The sequence below is a fragment of the Sus scrofa genome, chromosome 9 (genome assembly GCF_054392235.1).
Source record: "Sus scrofa isolate SSC_HxYL_T2T_F1_AM1 chromosome 9, Sscrofa_HxYL_maternal_Yorkshire_Landrace_v2.0, whole genome shotgun sequence".
Classification (NCBI taxonomy): domain Eukaryota; kingdom Metazoa; phylum Chordata; class Mammalia; order Artiodactyla; family Suidae; genus Sus; species Sus scrofa.
Genome location: NC_139391.1, coordinates 71,301,351 through 71,319,597, shown reverse-complemented (window position 1 = coordinate 71,319,597; position 18,247 = coordinate 71,301,351). Strand labels below are relative to the sequence as shown.

Genomic DNA, 18,247 nt, shown 5'->3' with positions numbered 1-18,247 from the left:
GATCGGCAAACCTCAACTCATGGGTCCAATCTGACCCACTGTCTGTTTCTGTAAATAAAGTTTTATTGGAACATAGCCATGCTCCTTTGTTTACTTACAGTCTTATGGCTGCTTTCACACAAAAACAGCAGGATTGAGTAGTGGCAACGGATAGTACCGTCTGCCCAACCTACGATATTGGAGTTCCCTTCGAGGCTCAGTGGTTAACGAACCCGTGGATGCAGGTTCGATCCCTGGCCTCACTCAGTGGGTTAAGGATCCAGCGTTGCCGTGAGCTGTGGTGTAGGTCACAGACGTGGCTCGGATCCCGCGTTGCTGTGGCTGTGGTGTAAGCCAGCGGCTGTAGCTCCCATTCAACCCCTAGCCTGGGAACCTCCATGTGCTGCTGGTGCGGCCCTAAAAAGCAAAGCAAAGCAAACAAACAAACCTACAATATTTACTATTTGGCCCTTTATAGAAAAATTTGTGGATTCCTGATCTAGAAGCAAGAGCACTAATCCATGACTGGGACATCCCACTCCAAGTTCAGGTTCCCTGGAAAACTTGTCAAGTGGCCTTGGGGGAAGTCACTCCAAAGGTCCATATCTGTCAGATGGAATAACAATGCCTGTCCTGATGATCCAGGGGGAAAATGAGGGCTCAAATGTGAACGCACCCTTGGGACACTAAATGTTAGTGCAGATACCAAGATGCTGCAGTGTACAATGAGCGACAGGGTCAAGACGCCTGTGTGTGACAGGACCCCGTGCCCTTGTGCCAGGGCTACCTGCCCCCTTCCCAGGAAAGGAAGGTTTGACACGATGTGACCCAGTTAGGCATCTGTCCAGCCACTCATCACAGCCCCATGGGGCCGCTGCTCTTCCTTTCCAGATCTGGGACACGGGCGGACAGGAGCGCTTCCGCTCCATGGTGTCCACATTCTACAAAGGCTCTGATGGCTGCATCCTGGCTTTTGATGTCACTGACCTGGAGTCTTTTGAAGCCCTGGAAACCTGGCGGGGTGATGTTCTGGCCAAAACCATTCCGATGGAGCAGTCCTACCCCATGGTGGTGCTGGGGAACAAGATCGATCTGGCAGACCGTCAGGTACCATTCACTCATTCATTCATTCACTGGCAATATGCCAAGCACTGGGTTAGGTCCCACGTGTACAGAGCTGAATGCACCGTCTTTACCTTTAGAATTTCAGTCTGGTAAAGGATGCGGATAATTTAAAAGACAATTATGATATAATACAGTAAATCATAAGCAATCAGAGAAATACACTTTGGATATTTGAGGACTATAATGGAGGGACATCTATTCAAGCCCAGGATATCGAAAGAGTTTCCTAGAGGAAGAAGGTTCCTGGCTGAAAAAAACCACCATGAACAAAGATAAGAAATTGCATGATGTGAGCTGAGAATTGAAGGCAATTTTGTTTAGAAACAGGGAATTGAAGAATGAAGGCATCGGGAATAGGCAGGTAGGGGAGTTCCAGTCATGGCGAAGCAGAATCAAATCTAACTAGTATCCGTGAGGATGCAGGTTTGATCCCTGGCCTCCCTCAGTGGGTTGGGGATCTGGTGTTAGCATGAGATGTGGTGTAGGTCACAGATGTGGTTTGGATCCAGTGTTGCTGTGACTGTGGTATAGGCTGGCAGCTGTAGATCCAATTTGACCCCTAGCCTGGGAACTTCCATATGCCTTGGGTGAGGCTCTAAAAAGACAAAAAGAATAAAGGAAAAAAAAAAGGGGGGGAGGAGTTCCCGTCGTGGCGCAGTGGTTCACGAATCCGACTAGGAACCATGAGGTTGTGGGTTTGATCCCTGGCCTTGCTCAGTGGGTTAACGATCCGGCGTTGCCGTGAGCTGTGGTGTAGGTTGCAGACGCGCCTCGGATCCCGTGTTGCTGTGGCTCTGGCGTAGGCTGGCGGCTACAGCTCCGATTAGACCCCTAGCCTGGGAAACTCCATATGCCGCGGGAGCGGCCCAAGAAAAAGCAAAAAGACAAAAAAAAAAAAAAAAAAAAAGGGGGGGGGGAAGGCAGGTGGGAGTTCCCTAGCGGCCTAGTGGTTAGGACTCAGCACTTTCAGTGCTGTGGCCTGGGTTCAATCCCTGGTCTGGGAACTGAGTTCTTACATCAAGCTATTGCATGTTGCAGCCAAGAAAAGAAGAAGAAGGCAAGGTGGGATTTGAATTAACCTGTAGAATAGTATTTCTACCCAGGGTTAGATAGGGGATCTGCAATTATGAATTCTTGAATCTACACATTTTCTAGGACGGTAGTAATATGTATTTTTTTATTAGCCTAAGCATATTCAGCATCAGCTGGCTAACCACCTGACCAATGATATGATTCCATGGTTCCAGTGATGACATTTATGTAGGTGTTTCTCATTGCAGTGGCATTGAGTAGAGCTCTGTTCATCCTTACTTACTAGTGAGAAAAGACTAGAAATTAACTTAAATTTTTTTTTTTTTTTTTTTGTCTTTTTGCCTTTTCTTGAGCTGCTCCCGCAGCATATGGAGGTTCCCAGGATAGGGGTCAAATTGGAGCTGTAGCCGCCGGCCTACAGCAGAGCCATAGCAACTCGGGATCCGAGCCGCATCTGTGACCCGCCCCACAGCTCACAGCCACGCCAGATCCTTAACCCACTGAGCAAGACCAGGGACCGAACCCGCAACCTCATGGTTCCTAGTCAGATTCGTTAACCATTGCGCCACACAGAAACTCCAGAAATTAACTTAATTTGTAAAAGATGCTCTTGTGCCAAATGAAGCCAAAATGACACCAAAAAGAACTGTTTGAACACTAAGTTGTCTTAGTGTTTCAAATGGAGAAAACAAATAGGGAAGTAAGCCATCACATTTGAACCACATTTTCATAAGCATTCAAATAGAGGAAAGTGATAGGAGAACTGGGGTAGCAGTTGGAAGGATGGATGGCTAGATCAATGGATGGATGGATGATGGTGCTTTCAGCAAAGCTATCACCTCCATAAAGAAGAACTTCCTGATCAGCGAGAGTTTTGGTTTGACAGGTTGAATTTCAGAAGCCTGGAGAAAATTAATTGGGGATGACCAGCAGGCTTTAGACCACATAAGAATGAAACTTCAAAGGAAAAGTCTACGCTGGAAATAGAAATCTAATAAGCACTTTAGGTTACAAATCCAGGGTCAGTCCTCTAATTACACATATCTGATCTCAAGTAAGAATCAAAGTCCTGAGTTTATTCAGAGCCCAGGGGTTTCCCCTTGGGAGTTCCCGTCGTGGCGCAGTGGTTCACGAATCCGACTAGGAACCATGAGGTTGCGGGTTCGGTCCCTGCCCTTGCTCAGTGGGTTAACGATCCGGCGTTGCCGTGAGCTGTGGTGTAGGTTGCAGATGCGCCTCGGATCCCGCGTTGCTGTGGCTCTGGCGTAGGCCGGTGGCTACAGCTCCGATTTAACCCCTAGCCTGGGAACCTCCATATGCCTCTGGAGCGGCCCAAGAAATAGCAACAAGAACAACAACAACAAAAAGACAAAAGACAAAAAAAAAAAAAAAGAAGAAGGACGCGGTCCTAAAAAAAAAAAAAAAAAAGAATGAAACTTCAAAGGAAAAGTCTACGCTGGAAATAGAAATCTAATAAGCACTTTAGGTTACAAATCCAGGGTCAGTCCTCTAATTACACATATCTGATCTCAAGTAAGAATCAAAGTCCTGAGTTCATTCAGAGCCCAGGGGTTTCCCCTTGGGAGTTCCCGTCGTGGGTCGTGGTGCAGTGGTTAACGAATTCGACTAGGAGCCATTAGGCTGCGGGTTCGATCCCTGGCCTCGCTCAGTGCGTTAAGGATCCGGTGTTGCCATGAGCTGTGGTGTAGGTAACAGACGCGGCCAGATGCAGCGGCTTCGTAGGCCAGCAGCTACAGCTCCAATTCGACCCCTAGCCTGGGAACCTCCATGTGCCACAGGAGCGGCTCAAGAAAGAGGCAAAAGACAAAAAAAAAAAAAAAAAAAGATTTCCCCTTCTTTTTCCCACTGAGACCACCTGCAGGTGAGAACAGGTGAGAATACTGTGGTCTATGTGGGGGAAATTTTTTTTTTCCTTTTCCCTCTCATTGCCAACTTTATGTGTCCACACTTCCTCCCCTTCTCAGGATCATTCTGGTTTCAGACCCTGTCAGGAACGAAGCAAAAAGAGAGAGAAGAGGTCAGAAGAGCAGGAAAATCCATATTTGACTTAAATAGTCTGTGATCTCTGAGCCCAGCAGGCACTTCATGCTGTCTCTTCATGGGTTACTCCTTTCGGTCCTAAGAAGCCTTCACTGGGGACACTTAACGGTTCCTCCCATGACAAGCATTTTGCATTTTCTTCCTCCTTCTCTTCAGCTCCTTATTTAGAAGTTGAAGTTCCATCCTCCTCCCACTGAGTCACCTCCTCCCGCAGGCACTCTTCCTGATGGGATTTACAACTGCTCCAGGCTGGCTGGCGCTCTGCGGAGCCCACCTCTCCTGTACAAGGCACACCCATGGATTCTGGCTCCAAAGGAGGGGCAAGGCTCATTCATTCTCAGTGCAGGCTGTCCCCCCTCTGCCCTGTTGCGTTTTTTTCTTTTTCTTTTTTTCTTTCTTTTTTTTTTTTTTTTTGGTGGGGGAGGCCACACCCACGGCATATGGAGTTCCCAGGCTAGGGGTAAAATCTGAGCTGTAGCCTCTGGCCTGTGCCAGAGCCACAGCAATGTGGGATCTGAGCCACATCTGCCACCTACATCACAGCTCATGGCAACGCCAGATCCTTAACCCACTGAGCAAGGCCAGGGATTGAACCGGCGTCCTCATGCTTGCTAGCTAGGTTCATGAACCACTGAGCCACGATGGGAAGTCCTGCCCTGTTGCCTTTTGCCTTAAGTCCCTCAGATGCAGTCAAACACCAATCCACTGTTGCCACCAAACTCCAGGGTTCATTCCAAGAGGCCTCCTAGAAGCCGTCTTCTACCCAGAGGGGAGGTCTTACATAAGCCCTCTCTTGTGGGAGGTGTGCCCCCCACACTACTCTCTCCCCAAATCCTTTCAGACCCTCTTTTTCAATCCTTTCCAGGGGTTTTAGAGTCATCTAGTAGATTCTTGGTCATGAACTTTTGGAAATATGCAGGGTCCCAGGGGTAGTCCGACTCCCAGCCAGCTTAATATGTGGCATCGATCAAATTCTAGTGTCGCTGCCAAAACTTCCATTTTGGCCTCCTGCTGCCTAGGTCTCCAGGTCAGGGGGTGGGAAATTGAAGGACTTCAAGACTGAGGGTCTGACTTTTCCTCAGTGAAATAAGAAGCACCATCTTCTATTGAGAGGGAGGGGAGGGAGCCAAGGAGGTGGCTCATGAGTCATGGCGACGCTGCGCCAGTTACTCTGGAGAGAACTGGGCAAGGGAGCTAGTCCAGGGCAAAGACCAGAACCAAAGGGCTCAGCCCAAGGAGGGGACCAGGAGTTGGAGGTGGAGTCTTCGTCGTGTTTTTCTTCAGCAGCAGTACATGCAATCAAACCCAGGGACCTGATGGAAGACAAGAGCAGCTGAAGGATAGAGCTGGGAGGGCACTGAGACCCATGGAGGGAGAGACGGAAGGGCCAGGGGCTGCCATGTCAGAGGTTGAGGAGCAGGACAGAGGGATGAGGGAGAAAGAGATGGAACCACAGACTGGGAGATCAGACATAATATTTTATGGAGGCCCTGAGTCTGGCCTGGGAGGGAGAGGCAGCATAGAGAGAAGATGAGCACTGTTGGAGGGGAAGGAAGTGTGAGACTCTGAGAGGAGGGGGCTGCATGGAGAGAAAGTCTCACTAGACGGCAAGTGTTGCATGAGTCAGCAGGTACCTGGCTGGATGAGAGGTGTAGGTGATGACTGGAGGGGTAGAGGGCATCCAATCCAAGCCGCCTCACTGGGGGATGGATGAGCTTTGTTCTGCAGAGAGAGGAAGGATAAAAGTGAAAGAAGTAGTGAAGCCCCAGGCAGGAACAACCCCTCTCTGGGGTCTGTGGTGAACAGGGTGTGGAAATAGCCCCCACTGGAGAGGGAGACAGGGGGAACTCTGGGAAAAGCCAGGGTTCAGCCAAAACAGGGAGGAAAGAGGGGGCCCTAGGAGTTCCCGTTGTGGCTCAGTGGTTAACGAATCCGACTAGGAACCATGAAGTTGCGGGTTCGATCCCTGGCCTTGCTCAGCGGGTTAAGGATCTGGCGATGCCCTGAGCTGTGGTTTAGGTTGCAGACGCGGTTCCGATCCCGTGTTGCTGTGGCTCTGGCAGGCCGGTGGCTACAGCTCCGATTCGACCCCTGACCTGGGAACCTCCATATGCCGTGGAAGCGGCCCTAGAAATGGCAAAAAGACCAAAAAAAAAAAAAAAAAAAAAAAATAGGGGGCCCTGGAGGAGGCCGACAGGGGCGTTTGTTCACAGGTAGGCTCCGGGAAAAGGGTCTGGAGGGAGGCAGAGAGGAGGAACAGAGATGAGGAAGGGCTGGCAGTCATGAAAGGAGCACCGGGAAGTGGGGAGGCCAAACTGGGGGTGGAGAGAGCAGAGGGACTTCAGTCAGGAGACCCAGGATCGAAGGGCCAAAGGTGAGGCTGGGTAAGGGCCGCCCCCTCAATGCACAGGAAGCAGAGGAAGCAGAGGAGGCCAGGTGTGGGGATGGAGCAGGCCGGCTGAGAGCCAGGCTGGAGTCAGTTCTCCTTTGCTCGGGGCCGAGTGGATAAGAGAGCCGCCTGAAGGGTCACCTTCTCTGGGCTCCAATTAGACCCCTAATTGGGTTTGGGCTCAAATTCACGACTGTCTTTTGGGCAGTTCCAGCTTCTTCATCTGTGAAATGGAGACCAGACATTGATTTCATCTGGGTTTTGTTTTCCTTTTGAGGGCCACATGTGGAGGTTCCCAGGCTAGGGGTCTAATCGGAGCTGTAGCCGCCGGCCTGCACCACAGCCACAGCAACTCGGAATCTGAGCCGCGTCTGCAACCCACACCACAGCTCACGGCAACACCGGATCCTTAACCCACTGAGCGAGCCCAGGGATCGAACCCGAAACCTCATGGCTCCTAGTCGGATTTGTTTCCACTGCACCATGACGGGAACTCCGATTTCATGTAGATTTTTTTGAGGGGTATAGGGAATGATGCCTATAAATAAAGCACATGACAACTTTAATAAATGGAAGTGATTGTTATCCTCCTTCTTAATATGTCCAAGATGTGGGCTGGAAAGATATGGAAGCTTTTCCTCGTTAACAAAAAGAAAATGAATATTTCAAACATATTTGTTAGGTTTGGATGCAACTAGAGATTATCATAGTAAGTGAGGTAAATCAGAAAGAGACAAATATCGGAGTTCCCATCATGGCTCAGTGGTTAACCAACCCAACTAGGAACCATGAGGTTTCGGATTTGATCCCTGGCCTCGCTCAGTGGGTTAAGGATCTGGCGTTGCTGTGGCTCCGGTGTAGGCTGGCAACTGTAGCTCCGATTCGACCCCTAGCCTGGGAACTTCCATATGCCGCGAGAGTGGCCCTAAATTAGACCAAAAAAAAAAAAGAGAGAGACAGAGAGAGACAGAGACAAATACCATATGGTATCACTTATATGTGGACTCTAAAATATGGTACAAATAAACTTATCTATAGAACAAGAAACAGATCATGGACATAGAGAACAGACTTGTGGTTGCCAAGGGGGAGAGGGGAGGGAGTGGGATGGACTGGGAGTTTGCAGTTAATAGATGCACACTATTTCATTTAGAGTAGATAGACCATGAGGTCTTACTGTATAGGCCGTGAGGACAATATTAATGTAAATATAATAATAATATGACTAATAGCATGATAATATTTTAAAAAGAATATATATATGTATGACTGAGTCACTTTCCTGTACAGCAGAAATGGGCACAGCATTGTAAATCAACTATACTTTGATTAACAAATATAATTAAAAATATGTTAGCGGAGTTCCTATCGAGGCGCAGTGGTTAACGAATCCGACTAGGAACCATGAGGTGGTGGGTTCGATCCCTGGCCTTGCTCAGTGGGTTAAGGATCCAGCGTTGCCTTGAGCTGTGGTATAGGTCACAGACGCGTTGCTATGGCTGTGGCATAGGCCGGCGGCTACAGCTCCAATTCGACCCCTAACCTGGGAACCTCCATATGCCGCAGGAGCGGCCCTAGTAATGAGAAAAAAAAAAAACAAAAATGTTAGCTTCGGGATGGTGAAAGAGTTGTGGAGATGAGTAGTGGCAGTGGTTTACATAATCACGTGAATGTATTAATGTCACTACAGCGTATGCTTAAATATAGTTCAAATGGTAAATTTTATGTTTATGTATATTTACCATAATAAATAAATAAATAAATAAATCACCAGGATAATTTTAAAGAAATTATTGACTTAGATATTTTTTAAAGACCCCTACTCCTCCTACAGAAGGTAAAAGTGAAAAAAAATTTATTAGTTTGTTAGGAAGGACAGCTCTGCTAGCCTCTATGCTATGAGGAATTTATTCACTAGGATGTGAATTCTGCCTTATTCTCAGGTGGGCAGTTTCTGACTTACTGCTGATTTGTAACATTGGGATTACATTTTCTGAAGATATTCTTTGATAGTGGTTTAAGATGTATCCGACAGGTGAATTTTAACACACATGAGTGGTTGTTTTAAGTGCACTGAGATGGAAAAGCATCATAAAGAAAACTATGCAAAATGGGCTAATTTTGTCAAACATTTGACCTCTGATGAATAAGCAAAACTGTAACAGGAAAAACAAAATGTTAATAGTATATCATCAGCCAAAAGCAAAATTAATGGAAATAACACTTTCAAAATTTTCACATTTCCCATGTCCCGAAGTATCACACGAATCCTGAGTTTACTTCCACAGTCGGCGCCTAAGTTATAAATAACCTTTATTTTATAAATGAAAGACAAGATGGTTTCTTTTTTTTTTTTTTAGGGCCCCATCTTCCGCATATGGAAGTTCCCAGGCTAGGGAACCACTGAGCGAGGCAAGGGATCAAATCCGCGTCCTCACGATACTAGTTGGGTTCGTTACCCCTGAGCCACAACAGGAACTCCAAGACAAGATGATTTTAAACATCACGCAGCTGTAACTGAATCGAAAGGGCAAAGGGAGATCCGCTGTGTGAGTCACTTTCTTCCCAGGGCAGCCTTCTGAGGTTGAGTGGGAGAGATGAGGGGATATAAAAAGATTGTTAATTTGCAACACAATCTCAGCTGATATTCTGCAGTGTGTATTTAATCATTCCATAAAAAATAGAAAGGAGGAGTTCCCATCATGGCTCAGTGGTTAACGAATCCAGCTAGGAACTGTGAGGTTGCAGGTTCGATCCCTGGCCTTGCTCAGTGGGTTAAGGATCCGGCATTGTTGTGAGCTGTGATGTAGGTCACAGACTTGGCTTGGATTTGGCATTGCTGTGACTCTGGTGTAGGCCTGCAGCTGCAGCTCCGACTAGACCCCTAGCCTGGGAACCTCCTCCATATACTGTGTGTGTGGCCCTAGAAAAAGACCAAAAAAAAAAAAAAAAAAAAAAATACCAGAAAGGAGTTCCCTCTGTGGCGCAATGGGATTTGTGGCGTTTAGGGAGTGCTGGGATGAAGGTTCAATCCCTGGCACAGTTGGGTTAAGGATCTGGCGTTGCTGCCACTTTGGCTTAAGTTGCAGCTGTGGCTCAGATCTGATCCCTGGCCCAGGAACTCCATATGCCGCAGGACAGCCAAAAAATTAAAAAATAAGATAAAATAAAAACAGAGAAAGAACAAGGGGACATGAGAGAAACTGTCTGTCATAACCAGGCACCAGGCAGACCTAGTCACTGTCAGTGGGAGAGACGGGACAGCCGAGACCAGCCGGGTACATCTGTGGGCTTATCTTCCTAGCTCTGTCTCTGGGTGACCTTGGGCACTGAGCTTCTGCTTCTCATGTCATAAAATATAAAGAATCCCCCTGCCTCCTGGAGAAATAGAGGCACTTCTCTTTATTTCGACTCACTTCCATATTTACTGCAAATCCAGAGCACCAAGTGATGTACCCAGGAAAATTCTCATCTCCTGAGGGAAGGGGAGGAGGGATATAAAGAAGGAAAGAGCGATAAGAAGTTTAAGTCCCCTCCTTACTCTAAAGTCTTTTAAAGGACTTTGAAAGATACAAAGCCCTTTGCATTCCTAGACGCCATCAGGGTATTAGCACATCATTTCCGGGAATTCTTTATTTGCATGTCACCAATGAGGACAATAATAATCAGCAAGCTGGCCATCCTCGATTCTTCATCCAAATACTTCAGGACTTTCCCTGAGTTGTGAGGCTGCTTGGCTTCTCACCAGGTTGGGGGCATCTATGCTCTTTACAGAAGAGTGCAATCCTGGCCAGTTCAGGGACCCCTTGCCCCAAAAGGCAGGAGGACCTTAGAGATCAGAGGTCAAGACCAGGGTCTGGGGTCTCTGAACAACCCCACCCCCCACCCCTGCAGCTCTATTCAGGAGCAGCAGCTCCTGGGACACTGATCATGGGGGCTGGAGGTGTCCTCCAGGCTCCCCAAAGGGCAGGCTGCTTAGCTGACCACAGTTTCTACCCTCCTGTCCTAGGAAGCAAGCCTCACAATTCCAGAGCAATGCTGGTGGACAGCAGAGGCTTTGTGAATGAACGAGAGCCACTAGCGACCACTCCTGAGGCCAGGACAGCGAGGGCCAGAGGGACCTGGGACTGTGAAGGTTCTTACAAGCCAGTAAGATAGACATGACCTGCAGGAGATGATTTGATGAGGGATAGTCCTTCCCCCTGGCTGCCCTGTGTTCAGGGAAAGGGGCAGAATGGTCCTTTCCCCATGAGAAAATCCTTGACTCCCTTAAATAAGGGGAAATATAAAGCACCAGGCACAGCAAATGTTCAATACATGGTCCTTTCCTCCCCCCCAAATAATTGATTAGACTACATTCAGTTGAACTCATTATCACAAGTAGCCCAGGGCTGCTAGAGTATTCTCCAATTCAACATCCTCAAACCGTGATAGCATGTGCATTTGGGTGACATGTATTCATCCAGCCTGTACTGAGTGGCTCGTGGTGCCAGGCTAAGAGCTAAAAAGGTCCTGACCCTGAGCTCCAGAAGCCTACAGTCCAGTGGGAAAGACAGAATAGAAGCACAGTTCCTGTGCGGTGACCTGCAGAGGGCAGCGCAGATGCCAAGGGAGAACTGAGCTGGGGCTGCATCCAAGTGTTGCCTCTCTTAGCTATGTGATCCAAGGAAAGCTGCTGAACCTCTCTGAGCCTCGATGTTCTTACCTATAAAGTGAAGCTAAAAAGACCCATCTTGGGAGTTCCCTGGTGGTCTAGTGGTTAGAATTCGGCACTCTCCCTGATTTGGCACAGGTTGCAACCTCGGTCTGGGAATGACCACAAGCCACTTCCAGTGGCAAAAAAAAAAAAAATATATATATATATATATATAATAAATAAATAAAATAAAAATACCCATCTCACAAGATTATTCGAGAATTAAATGAGTTATTATGAGAAGATGTGTAATAATACCTAGCCCATGGTAGGAACTTCTCAACTGTTTCTGGGATTCTGTTCCAGAGAAGAAGGGTTAGCAGGACCTGAGTTCCTGCCCAGGAGCATGGGCCTGGTCAGCCAGCTCAGGGGAAGGAAGTCCTGGCTCCCTGGTCAGCGTCTGTCCGTCCACCTCCCTTTGAAGGGATTGAGGAAGAAGCCAGGGCAGGAGGAAGCTCCTAGTCCAGGCCTTCAGAAGGCAGCATAGTGCAGAGGGCTCTAATCCTGCCAAGCCTGTGTTCCAATCCTGCTCAGCCCCTTACACTGCAGTCCTCAGTCTCCTCATCTGTAAAATGGGCCAGCAATAGAACCTCAAGGACTGGTGGTAAAAAAATATCACATGTATGGGAGTTCCCATCATGGCTCAGTGGTTAACAAATCCAACTAGGAACCATGAGGTTGCGGGTTCAATCCCTGGCCTCACTCAGTGGGTTAAGGATCCGGCGTGGCCATGAGCTGTGGTGTAGGTCGCAGATGCGGTTCGGATCCCGCGCTGCTGTGGCTCTGGTGTAGGCCGGTGGCTACAGCTCCGATCAGACCCCTAGCCTGGGAACCTCCATATGCCGCGGGAGCGGCCCAAGAAATGGCAAAAAGACAAATATATATATATATATATATATCTCACATGTAAACCTACAGACCCAGGGAAGGCTGTCAATAAATGGGAGTGGTGGTGGGGAAGCTGGGGATGTGGTGGTGGGGAAGCTGGGGATGTGGTGATGGTGGTGAAGGTGATACAGGAACCGTGACCATTTCTTCCCCTTGCATTCAGGTGCCGCAGGAGGTAGCCCAAGGCTGGTGTAAAGAGAAGGACATTCCCTATTTTGAAGTCAGTGCCAAGAATGACATCAATGTGGTACAGGCCTTTGAGATGCTGGCCGGTCGGGCTCTGTCGAGGGTGAGTGGTACCTGCCAGGGCCAGGGGGACTCAGGAACTCCAGGTGTTCTCCTGTGACACAGCAGATTAAGGATCCGACCTTGTCACTGCAGCAGCTTGGGTCGCTGCCGTGGTGCAGTTCCATCCCTAGCCCCGGAACTTCCACATGCCACATGCCACGGGTGCGGCTGTGGCTAAAAAAAAAAAACCAAAAAACAAAAAAGGAGTGTCTAGGAAAGAACCTCTTGGGCTCAGGGTGGGATGTGGGTGGGCCAGAATTGCTCCTTGTCTTAGTTAATTAGTTGCTGAATGGACTCAGCAATACTTCAGTTCTGGAACCACAAGATACCAGAGGCTTTATGCGTCCTTAGAGTATATTGTTGGAGGTCCCTCAATCTGGCTGATGATCATCTGCGGAGTTTCTAAAAAATGCAGTCCTGCACCGCATGCCTAAAGATTCTCACGTAGTAAGGGTCTTAGAAGCCATGACCTCAGTTCAAGCCTCACTGGTGGAAGAGAAGCCTTATGTTGGCAGATATTGGTCCAGGTGAAATAATCCAGCCTGCAGGCATTGCTGACATCCTCCAGTCAAAAAGGTGGATCAGGAGTTCCCAGTTGTAGCTCAGTGGCAATGAACCCAACTCATGTCCGTGAGAACAAAGGTTTGATCCCTGGCCTCGCTCAATGGGTTAAGGATCCATCATTGCCATGAGCTGTGGTATAGGTTGCAGACATGGATCTGGCATAGCTGCGGCCCTAAAAAGACAACACAAAAAATGGGGGGATCAATGGAGACCCCTTGGTGTGGTCATTCAAGAAGCAGGTGTTGGAGTTCCCGTTGTGGCACAGCGGAAACAAATCCGACTAGGAACCATGAGGCTTCGGGTTTGATCCCTGGCCTCATTCAGTGGGTTAAGGACCCGGAGTTGCTGTGAGCTGTGGTGTAGGTCGCAGGCGTGGCTCAGATCTGGTGTTGCTATGGCTGTGGCGTAGGCTAAGCTCCGATTAGACCCCTAGCCTGGGAACCTCCATATGTCACAGGTGTGGCCCTAAAAAAAATTAAAAAAAAAAAAGAAGAAGCAGGTGCTGGGCACTGTGCAGGGTTTGGGGACCCCTCGCTCTCCTAAGTGGGACAAATGTGTGGCTGCAGTACCGGTATTGTATGGTGAGGAAGGACTGGCGATGTGGCCCTGGAGGAAGGGCACACAGCCCGAGCTGTGGGGGCAGGGGAGGAGGAGGGACGAGAGGAAGATCAGGAAAGTCTGCCTGGAAGCAGTAGCAGGGCTTTAATGCTGTTCTGATGTGGAGTTTGGAAACCAAAGAGGGTCCAGGAGAGAGTCCCACGGAGAGGGGCTCAGCTTGTTTCTTTATTGTGCCACGTGAAATCGAGGTGGCCTTCTCAGAAACAGGGAGAAGGTCATCACTGCAGTGATTCTGAATTAAAGAAAGGAACAAATGTGGACAGGCCCGCTGTCACTGGTCTACCTGGCCCAGCCCTGTGGGTTGTCCATGACGAAAAGGGACAGCAGCCACCTCTCTAGCGGCTGCCCAGAGAGAGGGCTGCAGCTTGCCGTTCTTACAACCCACTGCCTTAATTTCAGAGTTTGCTCCTGTGAGTTTTTTGGTGGGGTTTTTTTCTTTTTCTTTTTTTTTTTTTTTTTTTTTGGTCTTTTTAGGGCTGAACCCACAGCATATGGAGGTTCCCAGGCTAGGGGTCGAATCAGACTACACCACAGCTGCAGCAACGCAGGATTCAAGCCGAGTCTGGGACCTATACCGCAGCTCACGACAACGCCAGATCCTTAACCCGCTGAGTGAGGCCAGGGATCAAACCTGCAACCTCATGGTTCCTAGCCGGATTCGTTTCCACTGCGCCACAATAAGAACTCCTGACTCCTCTTTTCCTTCCACAGTATCGAAGCATCTTAGAGAGTTACTTCACAGACTCCATCAAGCTCTCACCAGAAGACCAGTCCAAGAGCAGATGCTGTTGACCTTGCAGACTCCGGCTCTGCATGCCCAGAGGCAGAGCACGCCTAGGGCCTGGTTGTCCCAGGCCCCCACCAGCCTCATCCCCTGCCCATGCTCAGCCCAGCAGTCTAGGCTCTGTGGCCAGGGCCCTGAACCCCCTTGCACCTGCCCTGGATCCAGAACCGGAGGGCAGCCCTGCCTCAGGCTGAGCGTAGTGAGGACAGGACCGGGCCCTTGAGTCCAGAAGAAACTTAGAATGTCACCGCCACGTCCTGGGGAGTCACAATTCTCTTGCTGCCGCCAGCCTTCTTGCCACCCACCCTCCCCAAACACACCCCTGCCTCTAGGATGCCCATCTCTGCAGACAGGATGCTGTCTGTCATATTCCTCTATGGACTGGCCGTTCTCGCCCCATCCACCACCAACTCCCATCAGAGCCACAGCACAGCTTTGGACAAAGATGTAGCTCAGCCTCTCTTGTAGCCGAGGCCAGGGAGTGAGGGTCTACTTCAACCTCTGGCGCAGCTGTTCAGGCCTGGCCCCCCACCCCCCAACCCCGTCTCCCCCCACTTCAGAGTGCAGGACAGAGGGAGCCCAGGAATACCCTCCAGAGACTGGTGCGTTTCTCCCTGCAGTGCTCAGGCAACTCCTGTAACTCTCTCAGAGCCTCAGTTTATTCATCTGTCAAATGGGGATGGCGCATGTTCTGCCTGCCTCGGTGTGGTTTTCAGGACCGGAAGCTCTGCTTAAGTCTCAGTTGCTCTTGTTGAGATACATTTACTATTCTTTCAACAAGTATTTTTGCGTATCTACTATGTATGATGCACTGAGGTCCAGTGGCAAATGTAACAGGGACCTTGCTCTCCTGGACCTGACATTCTGGTGAAGGAGAGAGGAAATAAACACTGAATTTAAACAGACATTTATTTTCATATAGCAGGTAAGTGCTTGAACAACGTGAAATAAGGTGATAGAGAGTGACAGAGGGTGGGGTTGGGTGTTGTTTCAGACCAAAGCGTCCAGGAGGGCTTCCCTGGGGAGTTGGCGTTAGTCCAAAGGCTAGAGAATGAGCAAGGGGCTGACCCCTGAACTGGACAGAGAACACGTGAGGAGAGTTAGCAGAAAAGGCCAAGACCCCAGGGTCAGGAAAAGATTGCTGTGTTCCAGGCACAGTAAAAAGACATTAATTTATCTGGATTCCAGGGGGCTGTCCCGGAGACTAGCAAAAGGGCCTCGCGCCCTTGGTTGACGCCTTGCGTCTCTACCGATTGGCCACCAGAGGGCAGCAGGGCTCCTTCCGTTCCAGCGAGCAGCCAACCAACGCTCGGTGGACACTTGAAGAGTGGCTGTTTTCTGTGCTGGTGCTCAAAGTTGGTTCTTGGGCTCTGGACATTTTCAGCCCTTGGAGATTTGTGGAGCAGGGAAAATCCCAATTTCTTTCTTTCTTTTTTTTTCTTTATTGGGCCACACCCACAGCATATGTAGGTTCCCAGGCTAGGGGTCTCATCGGAGCTACGGTTGCCGGCCACAGCCACAGCCACAGCCACAGCCACAGCAACGCAGGATCCGAGCCGCGTCGGCGACCTACACCACAGCTCATGGCAACACCGGATCCTTAACCCACTGCACAAGGCCAGGGATCACACCGGCCACTTCATGGTTCCTAGTCGGATTTGTTTCCACTGCGCCACGACGGGAACTCCAAGGAAAATCCTAATTTCTTAAGCCTCCTGAGAGATTAGTAAAAACTGCAGCATCAATGATTCAGGCAAGAAATCTGCATCCCTGGCAAATTTAGAAGAGAGACCTGGAAATCTCATGGATTTGTGTTCCTGCAGACTCTACAGCCATAATCTACTTTTTCTTCCTTGGCAGACAGCACTGACAGGGTCCTGCCTAGAGGGAGTAGGCATATGCTGACCCACCAGGACCTCCAGCGGTCACATCCATGCCCACCACAGAAGTCTCCTCTCTAGGGAGTGCCTGTTGTGGCTCAGCAGGTTAAGAACACGACATAGTGTTCGTGAGGGTGCAGGTTCAATCCCTAGTCTCTCTCAGTGGTTAAGGATCCGGTGTTGCCACATGCTGCGGCATAGTTTGAAGATGCGGCTTGGATCTGATGTTGCTGTGGCTGTGGTGTAGGTCGGCAGCTGCAGCTCTGATCTGACCTCCAGCCAGGGACCTTCCATATGCCACAAAGGTGGCCTGGGAAAAAAAAAGTCTCCTGTCTGCTTGGGAGTATCCTTCCCTGAGCTCCAAGCAGAGCTGGGGATGTTGGCCTATGACTTCCAAGTGTTGTCTGACTCTGAAGATACCCCGGGAGGTAGGGGATGGGGAGGTGGGGGTCAGTAAGAGAGTTTGGGGAACGCCTTCCCCCCCAGCCAGCTGTGAAGTAAGAACTCATCATGGGCAGCAGCATGGACCAGGCATGGGAGCAGGTGGCCAGGAGCACACCTGTCTCTGTCCTTCTTGGGGGTGGCACTACATGTCACCAGACTCACCTGGGAGTCAGTCGGACTATGGATTGGCCATGTGGGGTGTGTACTGCAGCTTGTGCACCACAGTGGACATAAGGGCCCTTCTAAATGTGCAGAACAAATAATAAATGTCTGTGTTTGTTTTGATCCTGTGTGGTATTGAGTTTTTTAATTTTGAAAAGTGACTTCCTTTAAAATTCAAAAGATAGGAAAAGAGGGAGTTCCCTGGTAGCCCAGGGGTTAAGGATCTGGCATCGTCACTGCTGCCATGGTTCAGGTCAGGTTTGGTCCCTGGTTCAGGAACTTCCGCATGCCATGGGCGCGGCCAAAAAAAAAAAATAATAATAATACTAAAAGGAAGATGAAGACAACCAAAAGTAAAATAGGACCAGTTATATAACTGGCAGGGCCCAGTGCAAAATGAAAATGCCCCACCCCTAGTCCGAAAATGAGGAAGTTCCAAGATGGCCACAGTGGCAGTGGCCGAACCAAGCATGGGGCAGGTGGCACACACAGGGAAGCCGTGCCTGGGTAAGCAGTATGTCTTCCGTGCCCTCCAGAATGACAGAGCCCTGGCCAGGCCCACCTGGGCAGCTTGGAGATTGAAGGTTCTGCCTTTGCAAGAGCTGCGTGGAGATTCAACCCCAGGTCCAAACCACACCTTTTGAATCTTCTCCTGAGTCAGGAGCCAGGATTAGTCCTGTCCACGTGGGAGTGGGGAGTGGAGGGCTGAGGCCCACGGCATAGGTCCTCTCGTGACTATCCCTGGCCTCGCTCAGTGGGTTAAGGATCCAGAGTTGCTGTGAGCTGCAGTGTAGGTTACAGATGCGGCTGGGATGCGGTATTGCCATGGCTGTGGCGGAGGCCAGCAGCTGCAACTCCAGTTCCACCCCTAGCCTGGGAACTTCTATATGCCCTAAAAAGACACACAAAGAAGACTGCTCTGACCAGACTGCTCCTCTCCCCACCACAGCCCTGCCCGAGGGGTGACTCCAGGCTACCAATGAGCATAGAATACAGGCTAGGGGTCCGGGTGACACATGCCCTTGGGGCTTGGAAAAAACAAACACAAATCTTATCACCAAATAATACTGTCTGGGCCCCACAGGGCCACGGGGGAGTGGGGGGAAGCCGTACCGCCCAAAGGGGTTGGAGGAAATGCTAGTTGTTTCTGGATTTGCTCTGGAGTCTCCCACTGCCCAGACCACCAGCCAGAGGCAACTCCCGCAGGCAGGCCTGTGGCAGGCACCCAGGATGCGGTCTTGTTCCCAGGAGCACGTAGTCCAAAGGCAGCCACAGAACAGCCGTCCTGGCAGCGACACCCAAAATAATGGCCAGGCACAGCAGACCCAGCGGCGACT

General features: G+C 49.8%; 1 protein-coding gene across 3 annotated transcripts in view; it reads left to right on the top strand.

The window, feature by feature from the left end:
• Nucleotides 1–17,033, top strand: part of RAB7B (RAB7B, member RAS oncogene family) — a 30,204-nt gene extending 13,171 nt beyond the window's left edge. For 2 of the 3 annotated variants that reach the window (XM_003357412.5, XM_005667540.4), the window contains exons 4-6: nucleotides 871–1,086; nucleotides 12,334–12,459; nucleotides 14,352–17,033. In XM_003357412.5, coding sequence (XP_003357460.1) covers nucleotides 871–1,086; nucleotides 12,334–12,459; nucleotides 14,352–14,432 — 423 coding nt within the window. In that variant the 3' untranslated portion in view covers nucleotides 14,433–17,033. Of the gene's footprint in view, nucleotides 1–870; nucleotides 1,087–12,333; nucleotides 13,317–14,257 lie in introns of all 3 variants that reach the window. The other variant, XR_014816803.1, reaches the window with a different exon arrangement.
• Nucleotides 17,034–18,247: the final 1,214 nt, after the last annotated feature.